The sequence below is a fragment of the Diadema antillarum genome, unplaced genomic scaffold, assembly GCF_040938485.1.
Source record: "Diadema antillarum isolate AM-2024a unplaced genomic scaffold, OU_Dant_1.0 seq00000821_RagTag, whole genome shotgun sequence".
NCBI classification, from domain to species: domain Eukaryota; kingdom Metazoa; phylum Echinodermata; class Echinoidea; order Diadematoida; family Diadematidae; genus Diadema; species Diadema antillarum.
The window spans coordinates 864,557-890,590 of NW_027271698.1; the positions used below are offsets into that span (position 1 = coordinate 864,557).

The 26,034-nt window shown below is 38.7% G+C and overlaps 1 protein-coding gene across 3 annotated transcripts in view; it reads left to right on the top strand.

The window, feature by feature from the left end:
- Positions 1-12,218, top strand: part of LOC139739863 (fibroblast growth factor 8b-like) — a 72,384-nt gene extending 60,166 nt beyond the window's left edge. For all 3 annotated transcript variants that reach the window (XM_071650467.1, XM_071650466.1, XM_071650465.1), the window contains exons 4-5: positions 155-258; positions 7,497-12,218. In XM_071650467.1, coding sequence (XP_071506568.1) covers positions 155-258; positions 7,497-7,811 — 419 coding nt within the window. In that variant the 3' untranslated portion in view covers positions 7,812-12,218. The remainder of the gene's footprint in view (positions 1-154; positions 259-7,496) is intronic.
- The last annotated feature ends 13,816 nt before the right edge of the window (positions 12,219-26,034 follow it).

Here is a 26,034-nt window from a genome sequence, read left to right on the forward strand (position 1 = left end):
TACAGACAAAACACAAACATGGTGAAAATTGCATGGGGTTAGAAATTCATCGATTGATAAAACTTTGGTAATTAAATTTTTTTAAAATCATACAGACAGCTCTTGAAATAATATTGTTTTCTTCTTTTCTTCTCCTTCTTCTTCTTCCTCACAGCATTGATAAGATTCAAGACGATAGACTTCAATGAGACGCTAATACAAGGAGTAAAGTCAAAATATTATTTATGCATCAACAGCAGGGGCGACTTGGTAGGGAAGGTAAGTCATTTTCTGTTATTTTTTACGCTACTTTTGTCATTTCTCTGCTTGACAACGAAACAATATTGACCTTTTTAAAGGTCATGATGCTGACTTTGCGCGTAATCTTGTTGGCATTAATAAAAAATATGTAGAAAGTCTCTACACAACCAAACCATGTCTTCTTGGTTATGGATGCTGATTTGTTGAAAGTCACAGTAGGTTTTTTTTTCCCCTCATTTTTTATTGCTTACATGATTTTTCTGTACCTAATGGGAAAAAATGAAATCCTATATCGGAGATAATTTGCCCCAGCCAATGGCTAATAAATAAGTGAAATAGATAAACAAATCAATAGAAGAAAAAAACATCTAGCAATATTATTGTTGCCGACATGGCCTAACACACTATATCCCCGACGATATGTCACGTTTAAAAATCAACCGAGAGAAGACATATTGTTCCCAAATTTGGCGGACCTGACTTATTTAGTAATAGACATTTATGTTACATACCCTTTCATTAGACATGCCTTTGATATGAGACCTGTATTCGATTTTGATGATTGCTCAATTTGATGTCATCCTCTAGTTTGATCCGTCAATGACGTCATTAACTGTCTTGCAGCCTGTCGTGGCTACACGCTGCGGAAGGAAGAAGTTTTTATGCTCGCTATTTGTATGTCATTATCTTAGTTAGATATTAAATAGAGGAGACATTCCCTGGATGATACCAATATGCAGTAATCGATGTACAATCATGCATGTCGTGTATGAAAATTGTGCCAAAATTAATGACATACTCATTAAAAATCAAATCCTCAAATAGAACGTGAATTTTTCGGGTTAAAATGTCTACATGAAAAGTCGAAGCTGCATGTGCTCTAGGTGCAATAGGCAATGCAAAGAGCATGATAAAGAGGAATAAAGGTCACTTCGTCAATTGGAGCAGACGTTTGCAATGGCAAGGTTAAGTCATGTTTTCCGACACAGCCGCTCCCCCTCAATGGTTTGCCCCCATACACCATGGCTCGATCACGGGCAGCTGAGAACGCAGAAACCCCTCTACCCCCATTTCGTCACTAAATAAAGTAAACTGTAGCTGTTTGAATGTGTGTACATAGCAAATAAAATCGCACTTGTGTCCCCTCGAGTACAAAGCGTTTCGGCAATGCCTGAGTGCATGATACCAAAGATATAGGTCTACAGTAAATACGGGCCTGGAATATTAAAGGGACATCATTTCTGGGTAACATCAATTACGAAAATCGTAAAAGATAATAATCCATGCCACATAAATGGAACTATAAAGACACGATTTATATGCCAAAGATATAGAGTTTCCAAGTTACATTAGTGTGATACCGATATCATAACTCGAACAATAATATGTGGAATTTGCACTTACCCATCTACAATGTCCATAGGTGGATATATATATTCAGACATTCAGTGGATCCCATATGCAGAGGTGTGATGCGCTCGCAGAACATTCAGCTTCGTTCACTTCATCATCGACGCACTGTACACACACGCGCGCGTACGCAAAGATACGTGTAGGCCTACATACAGCCCAAGAAAATGTCATATCTTCATGTCCGTTGATAACTAGAGTACAGTCGATAGCAGCAGAGTTTAGTTCATTTCGTGACGACATTTGTCAACAGTCTTATGTCCCATATAATCATTGTCACTAGTGAAACTCGTCCTATCTCTTTGTATAATCTCGGGACTGTGTCATGGTAATTCTAGGATCGCTCGTCTGTAGCATAGCGATTTTCTTTCTTGTTTTCATTAATTTTGTTTCATAAGCCAGCCCGACAAACGTGAAAACAAAGAGGACCGTAGACAATTGCAAAGTGTTCACGGGGAAGACGTTTGTATTTTTTTTGGGGGGGAAAAAAGAAGTTCAGTCTATTAGCTGCAAATACCGGCAAAATTCTTTGATGTAACAATATAAATCGAGAGTAGTGCAGTTGTAGCACTCTTAAAATACGACTTCTAACACAAATGATTTAGTGATACTTTGATTATATCGCCAAGTGTCTATATACGCGCAAGTCTCAAAAAGAGAGAGGACATAAACATGGCAACTGAATTTGTGGTTGCGTGACATTTGCTCCTACGGCAGTTGCTTCCATGAAATATGTGTATATTGCACGCTAAAGAAAGACATAAATTCTACCAAAAAACATAACCTTTATTCTGATCCTAATCCTCACATCGAACTAAACCTAAAACCGTATCACATCCCAAGCCCTATAACCCTAAGTCCTTGGAGAAAATAAGACCAGCGCAATTGTCGCAGGAGCAAATGTAGTGTCACCCAATTTGTACCTTTAAATGGCGAGGGATATGGGAGTCTGTCGGTTTACTCAGTGTGTTTAACATTGTCCTCCATTTTAGCTAGCGTAAACTAAAATTTCGAGAGTGTGCCCACAAATCCAGCGAACATTCACCGACACCATGAACTCTGAAACACTTCTCTTTAAGAGTTTTCGACCGACCTTCCCTTATTCCAGCTGATGGCTAAGCTAAGCCCTTACCTTTAGCCGATTATGACAAAACAAAGCCAGTTTTAGTCGGTCACAGCATCCTGGACTGAGTAGAAGCCAACAAGGAACCATCTATCATTATGAAACAAAGATTCTCCGCACAGTTGCAGCCGCTGTACTCGGAAGAAATATTTATTGGGAACACAACCATGAGAACCTCAAATATTTGGGGATCCCGGTAAAGACTACGGGAGAGCGGTGAATCCACACACGCGGTTGCCTGGGGACCGACGACACGGGGTTGAACCGGTCCTGGATCCTGGAACGGCCACCGTACGCAGTAGTGCCACAGCATGTGCTTAGTAATAAGAGGAGAGCAATGGACGAATATAATTATTGACATGTACTTTGGTTTTTTGCTCACAATACTCCGTGTCGTGTTGTTGCACACCTTTCTGTCTTTGTATGGCACATACTGTAAGTAAGTTAATTTTATGGGACATGTATGCACGGGTGAAAGATGAAAAAGAAGAAACGACAGTGATGATCTGTGAAAATATAGAGTGAGGTGAATCAAGGGAAGATAACGTTGGGCAGACAACAATCTGTTCAATGTATGTTATTGTTTGAACTGCTGAAAAATCGATAGGATGAAGGGTCATGACCGCCAAAGTTTGTAATGGACATGGTACTTTAGGATGATTACATAGATGCGTTCTCTTTGGAGGGGGAAATGACTTCAGTTATAAAAGGCAAAACGAGAAGATGGTAATCTGCTTTCTTTTATTGTTTCATCAGAATCGTCAGCATTGACCTCGAGATAAACAAGAAATTAGACAAGACGGAAGAAAAGCATAAGTTTGGCTGAATTAAACTTTTGAAATTGCCTTACTCACGTATTATTTGGCCCTTTGTACTGAAGGTATACTGTGGTAGGACTAAGGGGCCGAGTAAATCATTTTGTACCCCATATCTAAATCTACCCGAGTCATGCAAGCAGTCGATGCGACATAAACAACAGTTCTCTCTTTCTTTCGATATTTCCCCCCTTTCTTGTCTTTTTTTTTCCTTTGCCATACCCCCTGCGGGAAGGAAAAATCTTACACCGCGCCAAGTCAAAATCAGAACCAACTCAAGGTCAAACCCTGAAAATGACTGCTTCGGGAGACCTCTCCGTGACTTCGCCGTTGAGCGAGAGATCTGCGGTTACCGCCTCATATATATCCATACCGCCAATACGCAGACATTTTAGTCAGCGTGATTTTAGTCCGTGTGCAATACATTACAAAATAATAGACAGAAGAGAGAAAAAAAAAGTCGGAAATGAAAAAGGAAAATGCCCTGCCTCTATTCATCAAGTGCTTTAGACAATACCTCACGACTGCCGGAAGTCCGATGAATAGGGGTCAGTTCGGGTTCCTCTCTCTGTCTTTATCCTTCTCTCTCTCTTTCCTCAAACGTTTCTTTGGATTATGACGTTTCTGAGCATTGGTTTGGTGTTATGAGACGAGGCGACGCCCCCTCGCATTGATGTGATGCGACGGATGTTAAGGGGTTGAACATAAAGCACAGTGGACTAAAACGAAGAGAGAAAAATAAGGGGAAAAAACCCAGGGCCACCAAGCCCTAAGGCGCCGTTTTACGTGTTGTGTACAGTAACGAAGTAGTCATACATCCAAACATCCTCATAGAGTCATCACAGCCAAATTGGGGTGGTGATCTACGGGGGGTCCCTTATATTTCAAAAGGGGGCAGACGATCGAATTTCGTCTTTGGTTGGCCACTTCGCTGCCTTCTGTCCCATCATTTTCATACGTGAACAACGGGGCATAGTCTCATGTACCTATCCCCGTAAACAATGGCAACGAAGTTGTCTGCTGCTTCTTCAGAGGAAAGAAAGTATTATGTTATGCAATCTAAGAGGAGAAATGCGAGCCTCTGACAAGTATGCAATAAGCAGGAGAAAAACTTAAGACCAGTGGATCAGAATTTCGTTCCAAGCATATATGAATGAAAAAAAAAAGAAAAGAAAAGGAATTTCGTTCCTAGTCCCCGGCCCTCGCTTGGTGTATAACGCAGTCACCTGTACACTGCCATGTAAAATTTAATGCCAGGGGCATCTTCTGTGTTGTTGTTCACACGCACTCCCATCGCATTGCTGAGGTCGCACTCTATTCATTCCTTCTTCTCTTAACACACACACAAACATGTATAATGCACACGCTACGAATGAATACTAGTACTTAATTGTGGCCACTTCAACCCACGACTGCAGTTATTTCAGAAGATTTAAACTAAATTTCCGTCTTATATGGATACAATCTATTCTTTTTCTCATTTATGTTTTCATTCATCATCTTCTTTTTCTTTTTTTTTTTGTTAGCATAATTGTTTATTTAAGTATAGGTTTTCCCGGCCAATTTCGCACTTTTGTCAATCCATTTGATAGAAGGTTCACTCAACTTAGCGAAAATCCTCGTCACTGCACATTCTGTCATTCAAAATTGCAAGTTGTTCGTTCAATTTAGCCTTTCGATCAATGAAATTTGCACATGTGCCTTTCGAATTCGTAAAACGGGCATTAATTAACGTCATGTTATTTCTTTTATGAAAAGGTGAGAACATTTAAACGCGTATTATTTCTATGTGACTTTTTGTTTCACCCACGCACGGTTAAGCAGTAAAAGTATCATATTTTTGACCCTATATAACTCGAGTTTGTTGTTCTGTAACGCCCTTTTTCTTTCATATACATGTAATTTTAGGCCTACGTGTACCAATACTACAGATTAACTTCGTCTTCTTACAGTCATGACAGCAGAAGTTAGATACAGACGTATTTCTGAAGGAGACAGAAAAAGAATTATAGGAACATTTGATGATCATAACCTTGACTTCCTATAACTGGCCGACACACTCGGAATAAAGCGCTCAACGGCCAGATAAGTTGTGACCACATGCACTATCTTCGGAGTGGAAGACTCAATAAGCACATTGAAGGAAAAAAAAAAACTGTTGCCAAAATCTCTAAAATGAATACGAAAATATGAAATGTAATGACGCTTGCAAAACAATAACTATATGTTGAAAAAAAAATAAAGAAAGAACCAAAGCATAAACATGCGTGCTAAATTGACTGCAAAAGATGTTAAATTGGACCCCAGAAATGAATTCGAATGAACGAGTGCAGCAAGTCCATGATCACGTGACTATATCATTCTAAATTGAATGAACGAATAACGAAATGGTGCTTGTTTTACAAATTTCAATTGAAAAAGTGTTAATTAGAATGCGGCTAAAGGTAATTTGAATACTCCAAAATGAATTTGAATGAAGAGATCATAAAATTGAAATACCGAACATGTCATCTACGCTAAATTTTGCTAAATTGAATGCAGCCATTAGGAATTGGACTGACAAAAGTCCGAAATTGGCCGGGAAAACCTATATTATTCACCGTAGGATCACTATCATTAACTCGGCATTTCAAAGATATTGTATCCTTGTAATTGATCAGACGCTAGCACTGTCATAGCTTTCTGCAGATCGTCGCTAATATATATATTTGTTACGATTTGATATCTGCCACGTCAGACACGTATAGCACTACGGATGTTTCAAAAACACCGGGACATACATGTTTGTACACTCTGGAAAAGAAAAAAGTACGTGGTCTTTGTCCCTTTTTATCTAAACCCTACCATTAATAGCCACTTCTAATATCACAACAACCCTAAACAGCATTTACATATTTCCCAAAGCCAGGTGGCACAGTTGTTATTACTATGTAGGTTACCATTCTAATACGTCTTTTATCTCGCAAAGTCCTTTAAATTGATTCCATTGTCACGTTGACATTTATCACCTCTTTAATCTGCATACTTTTGCACAGGTAAAGGATTATACCATCTGTATATGAAAAAGACAATATTTAGATAGAAGCGATACTGACAATGCAAAGTATTCGCACCATTGTCCCTGTTTTATTTGTAAAAATATGGACTACCAATACCTTCTTACCCTTTTGACCTTTAAGCCTTTGCTCTAAATATCAGCTTAAAATGACAAATGCCATCATTGTGCCATCTGCGTTGGTGAATCTGTCCGGGGTGCAGGTGAAACGTAGATTTAACCTTTTGAGATGTGTTGATGAGCTTTGATGTGCATCGGGCATCAGCGGCTAAATAATGGTTTAGCAGTTGTTATCTTTACCATGTGCTTCCGTGAGGCATGTCACCCAATTTGGAAGTGGCAAGCTCGTTACAGTTTACTGTCGTTCGGTATAAAAGTTTATCAAAATACGCACTCGTTACAAAGAAAGACTGTGAATAAACAACATCGTTAAAGAACAAACAATGATTTAGAGTCCATGTGACATCCATATCTACTTTAGACATCATTATCATTGCTTTTCACGCAATATGGGAATGAGACAATGATCGAATGGAAAATTCCTACGAAGGGACCAGCAATCAAATCTCATTTGAAATTGCCCAAGTTGTTTTAATGTCTATCAATAGCGAGTTATGGATCTGCGAAGACGCTAATCATGCCAAAAATGGTGTTCTGCGCATGCGCGAGACAGCTGTTTCCATCTAACCCAAGAGGCTGCGTCGTCTTAGCGTTGGCGTCGCGGATCTAAAGCTCGCTATTACCACTGCCAGGGTTACTGCTAATATCACAGTTATCTTTGTAATCAATGTGATATCTCTGGTCATAACTTCCTTGCTTCCCTTTTGTTTTCTTCCTTTCTCTTGTCTTACAGAGGAAACCAAGAAGCAACGAGGGCGTGAGCTGTGTATTCCATGAAACATACTCGGAATCATATTACGTATTAATCGCGGCTGCGCGCCGTAAGGACTGGCTAGTGGGTTTTAATCGCCACGGAGAGCCGAGGAGAGCAACAAGAAACAGACCATCCAGCAGAGCCTCGCATTTCATGGTCATCCCGCTCTCGAACCCCGAGGAGGACAATAACATGAAGTACTTTAGCGACGAAATCCAGCAAACTTTGTGGCAAGTTGGTCGGGAATCAGGCGAGAGCATTAGTAGAACACAGTCTGGAGACAGTAATAGGTGATGCAGGACCTCCTTGTATGTTACGAAATAATGATAAGATGATAAAGAAATGCTCGTATGGAAATATTGAGTTCTACGTGTACTATATATCATATATGTGGTCACATGACAAAGTGACGTCATACGCGTATTTGGTTGAATCGCCAGAAAGCGCCATGGGAGCCGATTGAGGTCAACCGTTTGGGCCCCAGTCAACCAGCCAACAGACATATGCTCATCCTGTGCAAGAGTACAGTCTTGTTGTGTATCGTTGACTCTCAACAGTATTTTTATATGAAGATTTGTAATTTATATTATTTCTTATTTAATACTATACCAAAACGACTTCAAAGAAGTGTTTTCTAAGAATATTTATTTATTATGCTTGAGTTGCACTTACGTCATATTTGCTCCAACTCCCCATTGGCGCCATTTACACGAGAACAAACGTCAGAGACAGCTGACTGCGGATCGCCGAGCGCGTGATCACATTCTTCATCGCGGGGCTGTGCGTAATCCAACGCACGAACCTGCCATTCCCATCATGCACCTCGCGTGTCGGAGCGCGCACTCTTGATTTCTGCTCATCTGTACAACGCCACGTTGTTTTTCTGCATTTATTGAGATTTGAGTATCTGTATATATTGTTACATGAAATCTTCCCTTCGCGACACAGAGCAACAACGATAAAGCGTATATATAGATCTGAGGCGTTTACAGAGTTTTGCAGAAGCCAGTCCCTGTCGAGATGTGTTTGCAACCGACGAGACATCATCATGTGAAAAGATGCGTCATTTATTTTGCTTTGTTCTCGTGACATCGCGATTCTTTGAGACTATCATCACGTGACAATTTATGCCAGTGGAATCCATTCAGCTGCTTCTCCTGCCAAATGTTTGTTTCACCTGTCATGCTATTTGTTGTCATCATATCCATGGTGGATATTTTTTATATTAGTTTTCAACAGTTCACGCATTATAATTATGTGTTGTTACCTCATCACTGATACCGGGTTGTAGGAGTTAATAGATGGTTGTGGCTTGAAGTAAGACTATAGACGGCTCCTGACGAATCCACGTTGTATCACAACCTGGTTATCGAATACTGTTTCGCCCAAATCTTATTTCTATGCTTAATCCTCTATGCCACCTGTGTGTACCTTAGTTTGCTGGTTATGACTTGATACGTTTTCATCGATAGTGGTGGAAGATATCACGACAGGGAGTGGTTTTGCCCATTCTCGGTTGCATGTTTATATTTAAAGAAAATCAGTCATATCGACATGTTATCACAGGTGAATGATTTCTCGTTATACAAGAAATACAAGATTGGTTATCCCTCCCATCTATTAAAAGGCACACACTGAAAGTTGATGTTACACCAGGATTATTATGTGCTTTATACAGGTTTGGACTCTCTTTCGAGAAAGAAATATTCCTTCTTTTCTTTTCCTTTTGATTATCAAATTTCACAGTTCATGTTAGTTACATGTTATAAGGTAAATCAAGAATCGGGATAGCCATTACTCCAGCAGTCAAATCAATGCAAGTATAAGTGGAAAACGGAGTGGTAATTGACATTTGGATATTTGCATTGAATGCGTCAAAATCTCCAATTTGACACGAGTAAAGTATAGTTTTTAAGCTCGTTCTGATTCAAGCCAATGATGTATTCATGACATTCATGTTTCACTGTTTAAATGTGGTAAATATCAATATATATGTAAGCGTTTCATGATAAATATTATGTCAGAATATCTATTAGACGTCGTTGATGAAAAATGTCATTTTGAGATGGCTGCAAATTTCGATTTTTATAATGCGATTTTGGTATTTTAAACTTGCGAATGAAACAATGGGTAATTGAAATATTTTTAACAAGGTGAACGTGCTCCCACTTGCTACCAAATTGGCAAGTAATGTTTAGCGCGTAGCCAGCGTGGTGTGATGCAACATGTCGGAAGGTCGTTAATCGTTATCAATTGCTTTTAACATGATATCGAATAAACACTCAACTTGGCTGCGTTGCCCGTATACAGGCACAGAACATTTGGAATGGAGTGTACTTCGGCCATGCACGAAACTCAACCAATGTGATTACAAATGTAATGACAATGTCATAGAACGTAATTTTGTTTTCATTAGATTTATTTGAACATTATGATTCCTCTGCGTCTGCTTCGCTGGTTTGTTCGGTCTGATTATGAGACGTGAGTAATCATAGCAACCGAATAAGTGTTCACTGGTGTGTTTTTAAATAAACCCGATCCGTTTGAGGTGTTCTAATCAACTGATTCATGTATATCATTCGAACCTTATAGATTTAAGGGAAGGATCAACTCTTATCAAGATGTATAAAAAAAGTATTCCAAAAGCAACAGCTCGGTTAAATTTTTGCTTAATCACAACCGGCCATTCCAAAGCGTCAGTACAATAAATTCAGTCTTATTCGAAACGAGTCCTTAAATAAAATTACCAATATCATTTGATATTTAACGAGTCATAAAACAAATACTGCCTTCGATTATTTTCTTTGCTATATATGTCCAGCCATAACAAAACAATTTGACATGGTCAAGGATACTGTCGTAGAGCAATAAATTATCAAATTTATCATCAGTGATGATAAGATAGCCTTTTCTATCAGTTACCCTGACACAAACACGCGATAAGGAGTGTTTATAGTGCAAACAATAAACACTGGCAGATTAAATGTAAAGAGAAAGAATTAAAGGAGATGGGATACTTTTTTTACTCAATCACGTCCACTGTTTCTTCACTATGAATCAGTAAAAAGACTTTTAAAAGACTGACAAAGGTGTGTCATATCCATACCAAAATGACAGTTGACTGGACGTCAATCTCATTTTGAGTTGTTGATTTTAAAAGAGAACAAACGTGACTTTTAATTACTATGTTCACGCTTTCTGTTCAAATAGGTGTTGATGTAGGAATATACAGGGACTTAATAGTGATCATGACTGCACTAATATGTGAGAGTTTGCAGGGGTATATAATATAGGGAGGGGCAAGAGGCATAAGTCCTTCCGCGCAATACTACCTCCTGCGGAAATAACGCTGAAGATTACTGACCCCTCATCCAACCCTACGGGACAAAAATAGAATACGTCCCGCCTTACACTTAGCCAAGTGTGGCGTATTATACACACTCTCTCAGCGGGACAGCTTTCGACACACCTGTCCCTATATATACCTACAGACATTATTACGTATACTGTTTATGCGCACGAGAAATGGAGAATCCTGACAGTTGTTCGTCAGCACGTCAAATCACACTTTTAAGATGTGTCGATACAATACTGATTTCTCGGAGTTAATACTTGCGTTATTCTGTCCGAAAAACACTGTTAAGTGGCTGTGTTGAAATTTCTTCTTTAGCAACTGCAAGAATCTAGTAAGAAAAGACAGAAGTAATGAGAATGAGTTTGATGTTATCACTACTAAAAAGGTGATTTAGATGATGATAAAATGCGTTATTGATAACAATGGCGGTAGTGTTAATAACTACAAATGAAAAGGATGAATGATGCTCATCATGATTACAACTTATTATGTAGTCATTCATTGCTGCCACTACCTTCCTCACTTCACGATAATGGCGTGCCGATAATTAGTGATGAATGTTACTTGTTTCGTGATATGCGTTCATTGTGCTGAGCTGGTCTCTGTTCGATACCTTTGTAATGCATTTTAATCTTTCATGACTAAATGAGGAAGATAAATAATTTGTTTTCCCGTGACCATGGTTACCGTTAGTTATAAGCTCACGGCGTTTGCACAAAATATCACCTCGTTCTGTGTTGTGTCCGCTTCTGCACAATTTTAAGAGAAACGACTGCTCGTACTGTTTAGGGTTTTGTGGAGTAGCCACGACAAAATCACATCCTTACTCCTCTCCTTTTCCTATGTAGGAGCGACTTTCGCTGCAGTCTTCTCTGTTTAGAGCACAAACCGTATTTGAAGCATTCAAGTTCATCATATGTAGCGAATTACACCTGTAAGTGGTAAAAACCACCAGTGCGTTAGATATGCTGATAGTGTTGCGTTCCGCTGATGTCACGTACGTGCTATAGAGGTTACATAGACTCAAACCAGAACTGATCCCCTGACACTATATCTACACTGACTTATGGAGGGGAGTCTTACCAGAATTACGCATTAGAAAATGTACTCTTCTGCGATGTACGGTAAAGAAATATGTTTATTACTGTATAACGCAATATGGGACCAAGACAACAGCTGTTTATTATTTTAAGAGCTGTTTTAAACAAATATTACTATTTCAATTATGGCTCACACGACTTTGTCATATATCTGGTAAGTGAAGAAATGTGTATAAAATTGATTATTTATATCTTCACGCCAGAGACTACAAATATTTAAATTGTTGTTACCATGGAGAGACGAGAAAGAGGGAGGAGACGATCGAAGGAGGAGGAGGAGGAGGAGGAGAAATCCAGTCACAACTTTACAGTGACATACATGTAAACTGTTGAGTAGTCTCTTTCAGAACGATTTTAATGAAGGTGCTTTGAATTAAATAAAAAAAGGTGAAACCTGAAATATTGACAGAAGATTAGTGAGTTTGAATTACGTCTCCGTTGTGTATACAAGTATAAAACACCCACCATAAAGCGATGAAAATGTGAATGTGTCTGTGCGTGTACGTGATGTGCATGTGTGTTTGCTTACTAAACACGAGACATGAGATTTTTCTTTATCTCGTTTAGATTTGGCAGTACGTAATAATTTTGATCGCAGAACGTACGACTTAACTTCATTTTTTTATGTTGAGATATTTGTGATTAAAGCTGCTAACAGAAAAATAATAAATGATAAAACATAGTTTTAATCATAGCTTCAAGAATATTCTTTATCATTTTTTATTATATGGTACAAGTGGGGCATCACGGGAAGAGTTTTATTTTGCTAAATTTCATTATAAACTTACTTTAAAATTTTAGAAATTGCACTTAGACCATTTTGCCATCAAACTCCTCATGATGATACCCATGATGGCGGCAAAACATGTTACCGGGACGATAATGATACGAGTTTATCAATCAGGATGACGATAAGAAAGACGATGATGACGGTGATCGTATTCTTGGCGACATGATGTCTGCGATGATGATGATGATGATGATAGTGATGATGATGATGATGATGATGATAGTGATAATGATGATAATTGAGTGCTGTCGAAACTAGTGTAGATAATGACGATGATTTGAATAAAATGCAGATAGCTAAAAAAGAAGAAGAATACAATGAATTTGTGATAACACAATCACAGTGACATTTGTCTACGTTCGCTTTTCAATAAAGCATTAATATCATATCAAATGGGTGGTAAAGATAATATTGACGCTGATTGACAATGCTTACGATTAGAAGAAAGATTGAAATTACGAAAAGACATGATGACGATGATAACAAGACTCATAATCATAACTAAATGAATTACAAGGTCACACATTAAGCAAATAATATACGAAGAAATCTCCGTGGAAGGGAGTACACATTTCTAATAAAACTGTTGTAATGGCTACTCTTTTAATTCTCTCCCCAAAACACACCCCTTAAGTTCCTGCCTCATTCTAAGGGCAAAAATAGATCTTGTGCTTACCTCCTTTTCTTTATATGTCATTATGCCATCCTTTATCACAAGTATATTTGTATCGAATTTGGAATGGTATCATTCGGGATGGAAAAATGTCACATTAACGTTAGGGATTCAATCTGACTTCCGAGAAAACAACATGAAACAGCCGATTTTAACCACTTGTTAACAAAAAGTGATTGTAGTTCAGGGAGGGGAGACACCTCCCTGGTGTAGTAGGTTGCTAATATCACAACGCGCCAGACAAGTCTATACAGCTACTGTAAGCATTAAAATGGCTTACGCTGCTGGCTGCGTGTAAGGGGGCAGATATTGAAAGGGAAGAAGAAGGAAGAAGGAGAAAAAGAAGAAGAAGAAGAAAAAGCGCGCACGGATGTGAGCCTTTCCCGAGAGCCTGAGCGTTTGATGTCATAGCTGGCCAGACACGTGTTTTTCTTGTCACGGTTTCTTGCGCGCTTTTCATCACCGTCCTAGAACGATTGGCGCTTCGCAACCATTTGACGGGGGATGCTACGGAGATAGTCAGTGTCTAGGTCGAGCTCAGGGGTATGAGATGTGACGACCTAGTCTTCTCTCCAGACTACAAAGTCATATTTATAGTCAATCTCAATGAAAGTTAAATTGTCGAACAGCTGGGATTAACTGGAAAAGTGTTCATTTAAGAATTAATTTTCCTCTCCCATTTCCCTCTCCTCCTTCCACACTCATGTGGAACAAAAACAGCAAAATTTTTGTTTTGTGTTCATACATATCCAACCCAAACTTTTTAGATAGTTAGGATTTATATTATGTATGTATATATATATATATATATATATATATATATATATATATATATAATTTACATATAACATACTTCTTAAACAAAGAATTGTATATTTCTATACTGTATACATATATATATATATATATATATATATATGCGTGTGTGTGTGTATGTGTGTGTGTTAACGTGAACAGACAATAAACAACTTTTTTTTTTGTATAAAAGGGAAACACAAGATAAAGCGGCGAAAGCGATTAGTTGCAACTCTGACCTAAATAATCTTTTTTCTAACGTCTTTATGAAAATGGGAAGACGTCTTCAACTGAATGATGCACTAGGAACCTGTTTTTATTTGGTTGAACTCGAACTGGAAGTTAGAATAATTATATCTAGTTCTCCTTTTCGTTTACAAAATAGAAGTAGAGACACGACAGGTACACATAACAGTGAACACTGCCCAATACAGGAGGGGGAGGAGGAGAGAGAGGGAGAATGAGAGAGGTCGAAGATCGTTCCCAGAATGCATAGCGAGGAGGGCTGGAAAAGGCCACAACCTTCCAGGGTTAATTTCAGACATCCGAGGTCCCGTGCGAGCTGGCTGTCGGATATTACTCTTGATACCCTTGTAGGACGGCAGCTCACATCTTGTTCCAAACCGATTCTCTCATACAAGAGGCCATTCTCCCTCAAATCAGCTCACACGAGGAAAATTAAAACGACGAGAAATACATAATGCGACGTGGGAAAGAGCAATAAAAAAGGGGGACAATCAGAAAAGTTCTGGAAGAGTCTATATCCACAAGTGTCTTTGTTTCTATGCATTTATTCTGCTTCTCAAGTCGAAACAAAATATAGCGTTACATTGTTCTATCGAATTTGTGTTTTAGAATAAGAAGGAGGCAACATGTCCCTGAGATGATAGTTGGCTTATAGACTTCATGCATCCACGAAAATGAATAAATAGATGTACTAAGTTAACATATATGCCTCACACGTCGTTGATATACGTAGCATATCCAATTCAATTCATTCATTTTATTTAGCAATATAAAATCGTTTGGAAATCCAGTATAATATGTTTAGAAAGTGCAACAGGTACAATTCAATGAAAGTCAGAGGCTTGTTAAAATAGAATGTACCCCTAAGTCCGTTGAATAGAAATCAAACCATATACCTGTTGCAATTCGCACATTAGATTACCAAATGATAAAAGGCACCGACGATATAAAAGAAACAGGGAGAGAATAAAACATACTAAAACAGGCTCGAAAGTAAAACAAAGCAAAAACGATGCAAGTATACGTGTTAACAGAATGAGATAGCATTACCAATTGAAGCACACGTGAAGGACATCTCAGAAACAGCAATATTATCATGATTATGGAATCGCATATTCGAACGCTTAAATGTAGAGTTTGTAATCTCGAATAAGTTTCAATCACGGGAATATTGTGAGGAGTTCGCGAAATATACAATCTCAGGCCTCCACACGTTACCATCAAAGTGGGAAGGACGGTCAATATCTACATCCTTGACCAATTGGACATGAACGGGGTTAATCCTCAATGTACACCCCAACGGGGTTGGTCCCCCACGCAAAAGAAGAACTTGTGCTATACGCAACGAAACGAGAGGTCGTGTGAACCCCACAGTCATACTGCAAGTCCAATTACCATTGAGAACACACACCCTTCCACGTTTGTCACAATGCTTTCACCAAACAGACAACCTGTGAACCGTTGTCTTCTGACACTTTGATTCCACAAGGAATAGACGATTCTCCGAACTTATCTCTGTTTCACACCAACTCAGGATAAAAATATCCAGCCTTCTTATAGTTTGGTAAAAGACTTGGATTAATAGAAAAGAAAAAGAAAATTTCAGTTTTACAGCTTTATAACCATTATGGAAGAACCCAACCAAAATACTAAAAACTTATGATCACTGGCAAAAGTACTGCTCACAATGATTTTTTGATTCCCCGGGCCACTCATTGACAAGTTTACCTCTGCGGTATTCAGTTGATAGCCTCATGTGCTACTTTGGTCTACGCTAAATGAGCCCAATGAGCAAGTCAAAAGTAGTCATTTAACTATATGGCAGGGTTTGAACATCAAAAGAAAAGTGAAGAGAAAGCAAATTCAATATTATAACCAAATTGTTTTCACACCTTTCCTAGATCTGTGCTGTACAATGGTTCAGGAGCTTATAGAGACTTCGATATTTTGTCAACAAGAATCTACGAAAAACTGCAATGATTAAATGCTGTGAAAGACCAGATTTATCGAACTACATTTTCCATTGCTAACAGTACTTGAATGATGATTTAATGGCATGCTGATACTAATATCATAATACTGACATCATAACGTTCGTCTGCTTGAGTGTACCTTAATCTGTTTTAAGAACATTATTATACAGGTCAGTGTGAAACTTGCTCGACTCGCTCGAGCCACCGAAAACGTGTCTCAATAGTGTAGTTAACAGCTAATAATTCTTTTCCGTTACATCAGGATCATTTGAACCTACACTGGTCACAGTTAGAGGGTTAAGGCAAAGAATCTTGTGACCACTAAGTTATCATCAGGCTTAGAATTACCAAAACTGATGAAGGAATAATGAATAATCGCTCACATTTGCATGTGGAGTGTCAATCTAAGTCACATAGATATTTGGTGTGATTCATTCAAGGTAAAACAAGGAAACGTCGTTTGACAGCTTAAACATTGCAACCACATGCAACAGTTTAAACTTTGGATGAAAACAAAAGACAAAAACAAAATCGCATACAATCCACGGAGAGTACGCCGACACTTTCCATGGCTGCCTAAGTGTGCCAGTGACTTTTTGGATGAGACCAATAATTGGGGCCAGATTACTGCACGGTTGTTCTAGGAAATAGAATTATGTTGATGACGACATCCTTACATTTTTATCCCCTTGAGGCAGCGAGCCCTAAAGGCGGGAAGCGAGTGAATAGCCCAGACATCAGCAGCAAGGCAGGTGGGGGAATCCCTTGATCGGAGTCAGTCGCTATAGGAGGATGTGCTCCTCAAGAAGAGCGATCCTACTCCAGAAGGCAATCCCCTCGTTGAGTTTCGAGGATCGCAAGAGATGACAGGGAATGGAGGCAAAGTCCGTAGTTTAAAGTCAGGGTTGTCGTGACAGTTTTCATTAAAGTTCGTGTGTTAACCCTTTTTGTGCCACGGACTTTCGACAGTGTGTACATCACTGAGAGATTTTCCTGTGCAAATTGGCATTCAAAGCACTCAAAGGCCCGAATTCACGAAGGTGGTACAAATGTAACCATGGTTTAAACCATGGACAAAAACCATGGAGCGCCAAGTGTTGCACGGAATATTTCTTTACGAAATTGGTCATTTCGTGGACAAAATGTCCGTTTCGTTAACGAAATGTTCATTTAGTTACAAAATGTTGTCATTTCGTTACAAAGTAATCATTTCATCGACGAAATGACTGATTTCGTAACGAAATATTCCATGCGACACTTGGCGCTCCATGGTTTTTGTCCATGGTTTAAACCATGGTTTCATTTGTACCACCTTCGTGAATTCGGGCCACAGGGTTAAAGTTCGTTTGTCCCTTTTGCAACTCTGGAAATTAGATTCCTTTCATAAACTGGTATATTGTAGAGGTTGGTAATTTAGACCTTTCTTCAGAAGAATAAATCTATAAACTTCTTTGTGATGAAAGGGGAACAATGCTATAGATTTACAGTGAATTTGTTCGGACCTTCAAAAATCAAAACTGTTATTCTCGGTACAAAAGGGGAGCGTATATTATTCTCTAGTAAAATGGGTTAGTTCTTCTTTTCTTGTTTGAAAACTCTGTAGTGTATTAACGTAGAATTTCATACATGAAGTTTGGAGACAATATTCTTCAATTATGAAAAATTTCGTGACGTTTGCATGACGTTTGCAACAAAGATATACGACCTTTGAAAGTGATAAATGACTCTGCATCTAAGCGGCAAGGGAACGTAACGCAGCCCCAAAGAAAACAAGACAGTGTCTGAATATAATAGTGTAATTCTATAGTTAGCCAAGACAGTGTTCCATCACGGAAGAAGATTTTTACCACATCATGATCCTGATTTGTTTCAACTTTCGGGAGTGCATTCGTGTTGTTGATTAATCTAATGAAAAGGGACACACATTTGCAAATGCAAAGGTTGCTGAAAATGCGGTCAGATGGCTTGATCTCTAGATGACCGTTTAACATTTAATAATGAGTACTTGCGAATATTCACCGGGACGTTTGAAGATGCTTATCAAGGGGACAGTGTAATCTCGTATATCCTTTCATCTTCAAATCATTCATAGACAACCCCAAGAGTAGACACTTACGGTTACGCTCAGTAGGAAAATCAAGGTCTAGTACACTTGAACTTGCTTTTTAACTTCAAAACTACAAAAAAAGGTAAAGCTTTTATGAGTGCCGGTCAAATCAATCATGGAAGTGGGGTTCATGTTCGTTTTTGTGTGTGTGTGTGTTTATTGTTTCATATTCCATGTTTCAACAAATAAACCATAAACACTTTAAAAAAACTGCATGGGTGAATTGTTGAATACAGCAATTAAGACAATTGGATATGTGAAATATGAGGAATCTACATAGAAGCATTTGCTTGTACAGGGTTTAGATTCCCAGATGCTGATATGAGATGAATTCTTACCTGAAATTTACAATTGAAAGGAATGACAATATTGATGAAGTAGGGAAATACAGACGTCGAAGAATATAAAAAGGAGAAGAAAAGAATCCTGTATCACAGACCAGAGGCTTGTAGATGTGTGCGTCTCTCAATCTTTCTGCAGAGAACGCAATCCTTACAGGGTTGCAGAACGGTCGTGATATGGATGATGCCCTCACACAAGATTCTCTGACAGTCTGAGCTCAGTTCCTGCACGAGTGTAGCCACGGACGGGGAGTTTTATCTATTTTTTTTTTCACTTATTCAAGTCAACCCTCTTGACCATGGTGCAACTAGGTTCATTTGGGGGATTGTCCGGGAGAAATGAATAGCAGGCTGTCAATGATCGTGCTGTTTAAGGGCTACCAGTGTGTAATGTACAAGAATGATTGCTATTATCAGTACTGTATTGGCATTTTCCCTACTTTTCCATACTTATCACGTACAAAATGATGTACCTACCACAACGTCTTTTCACAAGTTTTTTTTTCAACTTTCTTGTTTCTAGCATCATCGTTAATGGTATGTGCTCATATAATATATTTGCGTACACATTGTTTATACACAAGCATAATGCGTAATTGTTCTCATACAAACACACCCACACACATAACTCACGTATATATATATGTGTGTGACGGAAGGAAAACTGCAGTATCGACGTTGCAGTGATGTTCAGTCTTGCCAATGATGCAGTACCCACCACGTACGAGGCCAAGCCCGCTTCACATTATATATAATATAATATAATATTCAACTGCATGCATACATTTTGTCTCTTTTGTAATCAATCTAATCGTAACTGCGTCCAAGTCGTACTTATCGTTATTTTCACTGTAATTCTTTCTACCTTAATTTGAATTGTTCCCTTACACATTCCTATCAATGATCACTTTGTTCCCTTATAGATCTGTCCGTAGGCAGGAGGGAAGGAGTGGGTTAAAATGGCAGTCCCATCCCACGTGCTCTATCCAATCCGCGCTGCCATGCTGCGACTGTATGACTTGTCCGTCTCCTCTCCGCATTGCTACGGTTTCTTCAAGCGTCGCACTCATGCACCGAGATGGCACTCTGGCGTTGTAGGAGGTGGTTATGACCCTCCGTGCACTTTCTTAATCCACACAAAGTGGCGGAAATGTCCCCATCGATGCATCACCAACAGCTATGGCTGCGTGTGTTTGCAAGTCTTAAAGACTTGGAGTGACCTTAACTTTAGCTCCTCTAAGTCACTTTCATTCCCTCTCAGATAACCCCGCTCAGAACTCAGTCGCAGTCATGCTATTCAGAATAGACTCTAACTTATGGGAAGTTTCCTTTGTCAGCGCTTTGCGTGTAAGAAAAAGCATCCAAAATAAGTGATCAATATCATCCCATCTGAAGTTCTGCAACTCGATCTGGATTTGTTCGATGTGATATGAGTCCATTTGCTAGTGAAACTTGGAATGTTTTGTTCCTTAAAAGCTACGGGCATGATGAGACAGTGAACATGCTTCGCGAGAATGACACTAAATTATCAGAATATCATGACCACTGATGTCGAGGGAGGAAGCAAGGACTGTTAAAGTAGCAACATAAAATTTTCTTAACTTTAAATGATTGGTACACATCTTATTTGATTTGATTCCACTATAAGACAAAGAACTAGAGCACTTGAGGCAAGAAAGAGATTGACTTTAGATGAACAGTAAGATTTACCCAGCAGTGTCTGTTACTGGGCGAGATGATGATTCAAAAGAATATCCTTAATTTCCTTATTTTCACAACTGCGATCAATTTGTGACGTTATGTTTATCTCCTTTACAGTCCAGTTTAATGTTATTTGATGTGGAACTTTCAGAATGCCAAACTAAAAGCCATATGTAACCTACTACTGAGTGATGTCCGTTACTCCAAAGGTTCGTTGATCCGATAATGAAAGAAGGTTCGTTATAAGATTTATTATTCCAAGTTACAAATTCTCTAAACCTAGATATTCGTTAATCCGAACATTTGTGTCGTTATCCAGAAGGTTTGTAAATGATAAAATGATTTGAAAGTGCGTACTGACTAGCCTTCGGAATTACGAGCCGTATTTCGTTTTCGGATTATAAAAAGAAGTTTGGGAATAATGAATCTTATTTCAGTTTCGGATTAACGAACCTTCGGAATAACGAACCTTATTTCATTTTGGGATTTACGAACCTGTGCAATAACGAATTGTAACCGAAGATCTATATTGTATTTAAAGTCTTTTCATTGACCAGCCGATATCATTTACTCTTTCTGTGAGGTCTTAGGTGAAAGTCTTTTCGATTATCAATTGTTGTCCAGACGGGATAAATGGTCCTCTACCACACCTAACAAGCTTACAGATTATTATATAAAATAGAGTTCTATTTTTTTTTTAATTAGTCTGCGAATTGACTACAGTTTTAATCGTTAAACATCGTATAGAATACTTGGAGTCGATGACTGGTAAAATCTATTGTTACTTCTTATCTATAAACTCTTGAACACTTATTTTGTAACTACAAAGTTTTCGTGTCTGTGTATTGCAGGAGGGCATCTTGATACAACTTACGTAATGATCTTACCGAAATAAAATCATCCAGGCCTATGACTAACTTTCTGAATAACTGTGCATTGTATTCAGGGGCAAAATTATATAATCCATTACCACAGGAAATTAGATCTGTAAACTTCTTCAACTTTTTGTCCTAACAATTTCTCATATGCCATTTCAAACTCATTAAGCTTTTACTTGTATTTTTATTACGCAAGTATAGATTCTTTTGTCCCGTTTTCATGCTATAGGCCTACTGTGTGGTAATTACAAATTTTTTCTTCTTTTACGTATAAGGTTTTAAATCATATTTGTTTGTGCTACTATTATTGTTATAGACCTATATCTCATGGCCTTGAGTAAAAGCAGATTTTAGCTGACTGCGAGTCTTCCAACGGTGATTACATACAACTCAAATCAACTCAAGCCAAGACAACATTACTGAGTGTCGTTACACGCTCTTTTTCAAAAAGTGATCAATACATTCTTTAGCGCATGCAGCCTTCAAGAGTAATATGTGTTACTGAAATGAAAATTATTATCATTATTCTTACACGACAGTCCTGGTTCAGATTCAAGCCTGTTGTGTTCGTCCCCGACTCGTCGGTTACCAACGGCGTCATAGGCGCCGGAAGTGGGGGGGCAGGGGGGGCGGCCGCCCCCCCCCAATCCAAAAAGTGGGGGGGCAAAACGCATTTTTGCCCCCCCAAAAAGCCCCCCCCAAAAAAAAAAAAAAAAATAATAATAACAATAATAGTAATAATGAATGAATAAACAAAGAAAATAAAATAAATATGGATATATATGAATAAAAGGGAAAAAATATGGCTACAAACGGCAGCTTTTGGACTGTACAATGCCAAAATTTTTAGCTCGCTCGCTTCGCTCGCTCGCATCCAGCAGTTGAGCCCGGTGCGCCTGCCCCTTATTTGTGAAGCGAAAAACATAGTTACGACGGCAGTTGTTGGACTCTAGAATGTCAAAATTGTCAAGCTCGCTCGCTTCGCTCGCTCGCATTGAATCGTTATGCCATTCTCCTAATGTTGATGACAGTAATTGCCAGTAGTTGCGCCCGATGCCCCCACCCCTTAATTTCCAAAGCGAAAGATATCTACAGACGGGAGTTTTTGGACTGTAAAATGTCACAATTTTCAAGCTCGCTCGCATTGAATCGTTATGCCACTCTCCTAATGTTGCTGCCAGTACTTGCCATCAGTTGCGCCCGATGCCCCCCCCCCCCCCCTTAACTTCCAAAGCGAAAGATATAGCCTCAAACGGGAGTTTTGGGACTGTAACATGTCAAAATTTTCAAGCTCGCTCGCTCGCATTGAATCATTATGCCACTCTCCTAACGTTGCTGCCAGTAATTGCCAGCAGTTGAGCCCGATGCCCCCCCCCCCTTAATTTCCAAAGCGAAAGATATAGCTACAAGCGGGAGTTTTGGGACTGTAAAATGTCAAAATTCTCAAGCTCGCTCGCTTTGCTCGCTCGCATTGAATCGTTATGCCATTCTCCTAATGTTGCTGCCAGTAATTGCCAGCAGTTGCGCCCGATGCGCCGCCCCATTAATTTCAAAAGTGAAAGATAGAGCTACAAACCCCAGTTTTGGGACTGTAGAATGTCAAAATTTTCAAGCTTGCTCGCTTCGCTCGCTCGCATTGAATCGTTATACCATTCTCCTAATGTTGCTGCCAATAATTGCCAGCAGTTGCGCCCGATGCGCCCCCATTTATTTCCAAAGCGAAAGATATAGCTACAATTTAAAACTCCAGTTTTGGGACTGTAGAATATCAAAATTTTCAAGCTCGCTCGCATTTTATTGTTATGCAATTCACCTTATGTTGCTGACAGTATATAATTTTCGATCGTTTCACACCGTCATTCCATAATCCATGAAAGGAAAACTTACAATGTTCCTCAATGACTGCTATGCGTTTTTGAATGTATCACATTCCGTAATGTCGCATAGTCCCATTATTGCTCACGCACACACGCACAAGCATACACATCGTCAAAATTACTTTATGGTTCCCCCCATGTTTCGACTCACCGTACGCCACTTTATATACATATATATACTATATATATATATATATATATATATATATATATATATATAATATATATATACTATATATATATATATATATATATATATATATATATATATATATATATAATATCTATATAGATGTGTGTGTGTGTGTGTGTGTGTGTATGCGTATATTGTGTAACATATGTATGGTCTAATCTTGAGCCCCCTCCAATGTTTGCCCCCCCAATCCAAAACTGCTTCCGGCGCGCCTGAACGGCGTCCCTGCAGACTAGAGGTGCCGGACTATGATGGGGATAATAATCTTAGCAGGAACCTTAGAAGAGCAATGACAACATCAATGAGACTACCCTGGGTAAACGGGTCCGCATCGTTTATATCATTGCTATCCAAACCAAAGTATACATCTCGTGCTTGAGTAAACTGCCACATATCTGGGCTCGGCAAGATGTAAAACAGACAGCAATCACCCAAAGCACGTTCTCATAAATCTTGAAGCCCCTCGAAACAGAACAGGGAGGAACAAGCAAGGAACATCGTATCTCCATTTTTTTTTTCTCATCTTCCGGAGCGCAATAAATATGGGACAGTAATAGAGTCTCACGCTTGGAAACCATCTTAGAGCAAAATCAATTTCGATTCGCGTTACTCTTTATTCCACCATTTCGACCCTTCATATCAAAGAAAGAAGTGGGCAAATCTATCGAGCGAGTTGGGGAAGTAGCTTTCTCAAATTACGTTCCTGCGGTAAAGTATTCCTTGGAGTTTGCTATACTCATTTCAGCGAAAACCTCGTCAGGAATACGTTTCTAGGCAATAAAAGGTGTTACAACTCAATACCTGAATATCTCCCTAATGGCAATACATGGCTCATTGTAAGAGCCGCCTTATGGGAATTTGTGTGAGTGTTCCTTTATTTGCTTTGCTTATTTAAGTTTTGTCCAAAAGCTAGCAGACCTTTAAAGAAAGACGAAAAAGTTTTCTTTGGACCAATCGTCTCTCGTCGGCAGCCTTTTGGAAGAAATATGATAAAGGTAGAAAAAGCAATAAAACGAGACGTGCTCAACTTTCCTTTGTTGGTTTAAAATGTTAAATCTACAGTGTGGAGGTTCGTTGGACAAATCTTTGTAGCTTAGAATAGACTAATATCTGGAACCATCCCCTCCGGGTCGTATTAACCATTGAAACTACTTCAATGAAGTTTGATTTGAAGGAATATATATATATAAATATATATATATGTATATCGAGGCATTTGTCTCTTTTCATTAAATATAGGCTCTGATGGATATTTTATGAAGTTGTGGTTTTTTTTATCTAGTATTCTTTACTCTTGGGATGGAGTTGAATTGCCCAAGAATTTGGAATCTTGGAATGTCGGACCGATGCAACTGAAAATCTGTCTCTGTTCCCGATGGCTTGTTAAAGGGATTCGTGTCGACCCGATGATACATCCATGAGATGGAGAAAACTTGTACACTTCGAGGAATTTTTTTGACTCTACAACGTTAAAGACATTGCCATTTGCAGATGAAACAAAAAATTCAGCTTTAATGCTTCAAAACAGTTCTAAAATGTGAGTTAGGGATAGAAACAACCAGTGTAAAAAAGTTACTCAGTATAATCAATTTTGAGTATTGTAAAATGCACAAAATGTGACCAATAGTTGTAATAAATTGTTTCTAGGCTAAACCGTTTGCAGTCATGGTTTAGTGAGAAAAATAGAGATATCTCCGTATATCTTGGGCTTTGTTGCAAAATTTCTATATGATAGGATGTTTTGTTATACAACTGACCTACACATATGCATCAAATGTGATAACTCAAACATTTTTTAAATCACTGCTCCCAAAGGTAAACAGTACACTGTATCTTTAATGCGTGATTTCGAAAGAGCATTTCCCAGCATAGATATTGCAGAGCTTGATGCGGAGTGATAATTGTTACCACACAACACGTAAGTAATCGGAAACTCTTCTATCAAACAAACATTGTGACTATTCAACAACTAAAATGTCACATTTTTCCTCAAAATACAAGTAAGTTCATTTTATATAAACGACCCCTTTTAGAACATTTCGGACATCAAAATGTAATATGGTCAATTCAAACCCGCGAGATAAAGTCCACCAAGTTTTAAACAACATTACATACTCTCTGAGAGGAGGTACAGTAGTGTTTATCATCTGCGCATTTTAGACGAATATGAGAAAGACAAATTCCAAGACAAGGAGGTCACTTTAAACCAAATACCTTCACAGACATGACAAATAAACTTACATTCCCTTCAGAACTCAAAAAAAAAAAAAAATACAAGAGAGAGAGGAATATAGAAACCCCGACATGTCTGAGCCTTTCTTATTGCTACAGTGTATGTGAAAACGGGAAATCACGAATCGCTGTATGTTGAGCATAGCATCCAACGTCACGTACAGAATTTGCATGACTGGCGGGTGCTGCCTACGGCGTGCAGAATTCGACCAATTCCATCGCGCGTTAGGCCAACGGCCTCAAGCCGCTTCTGAAG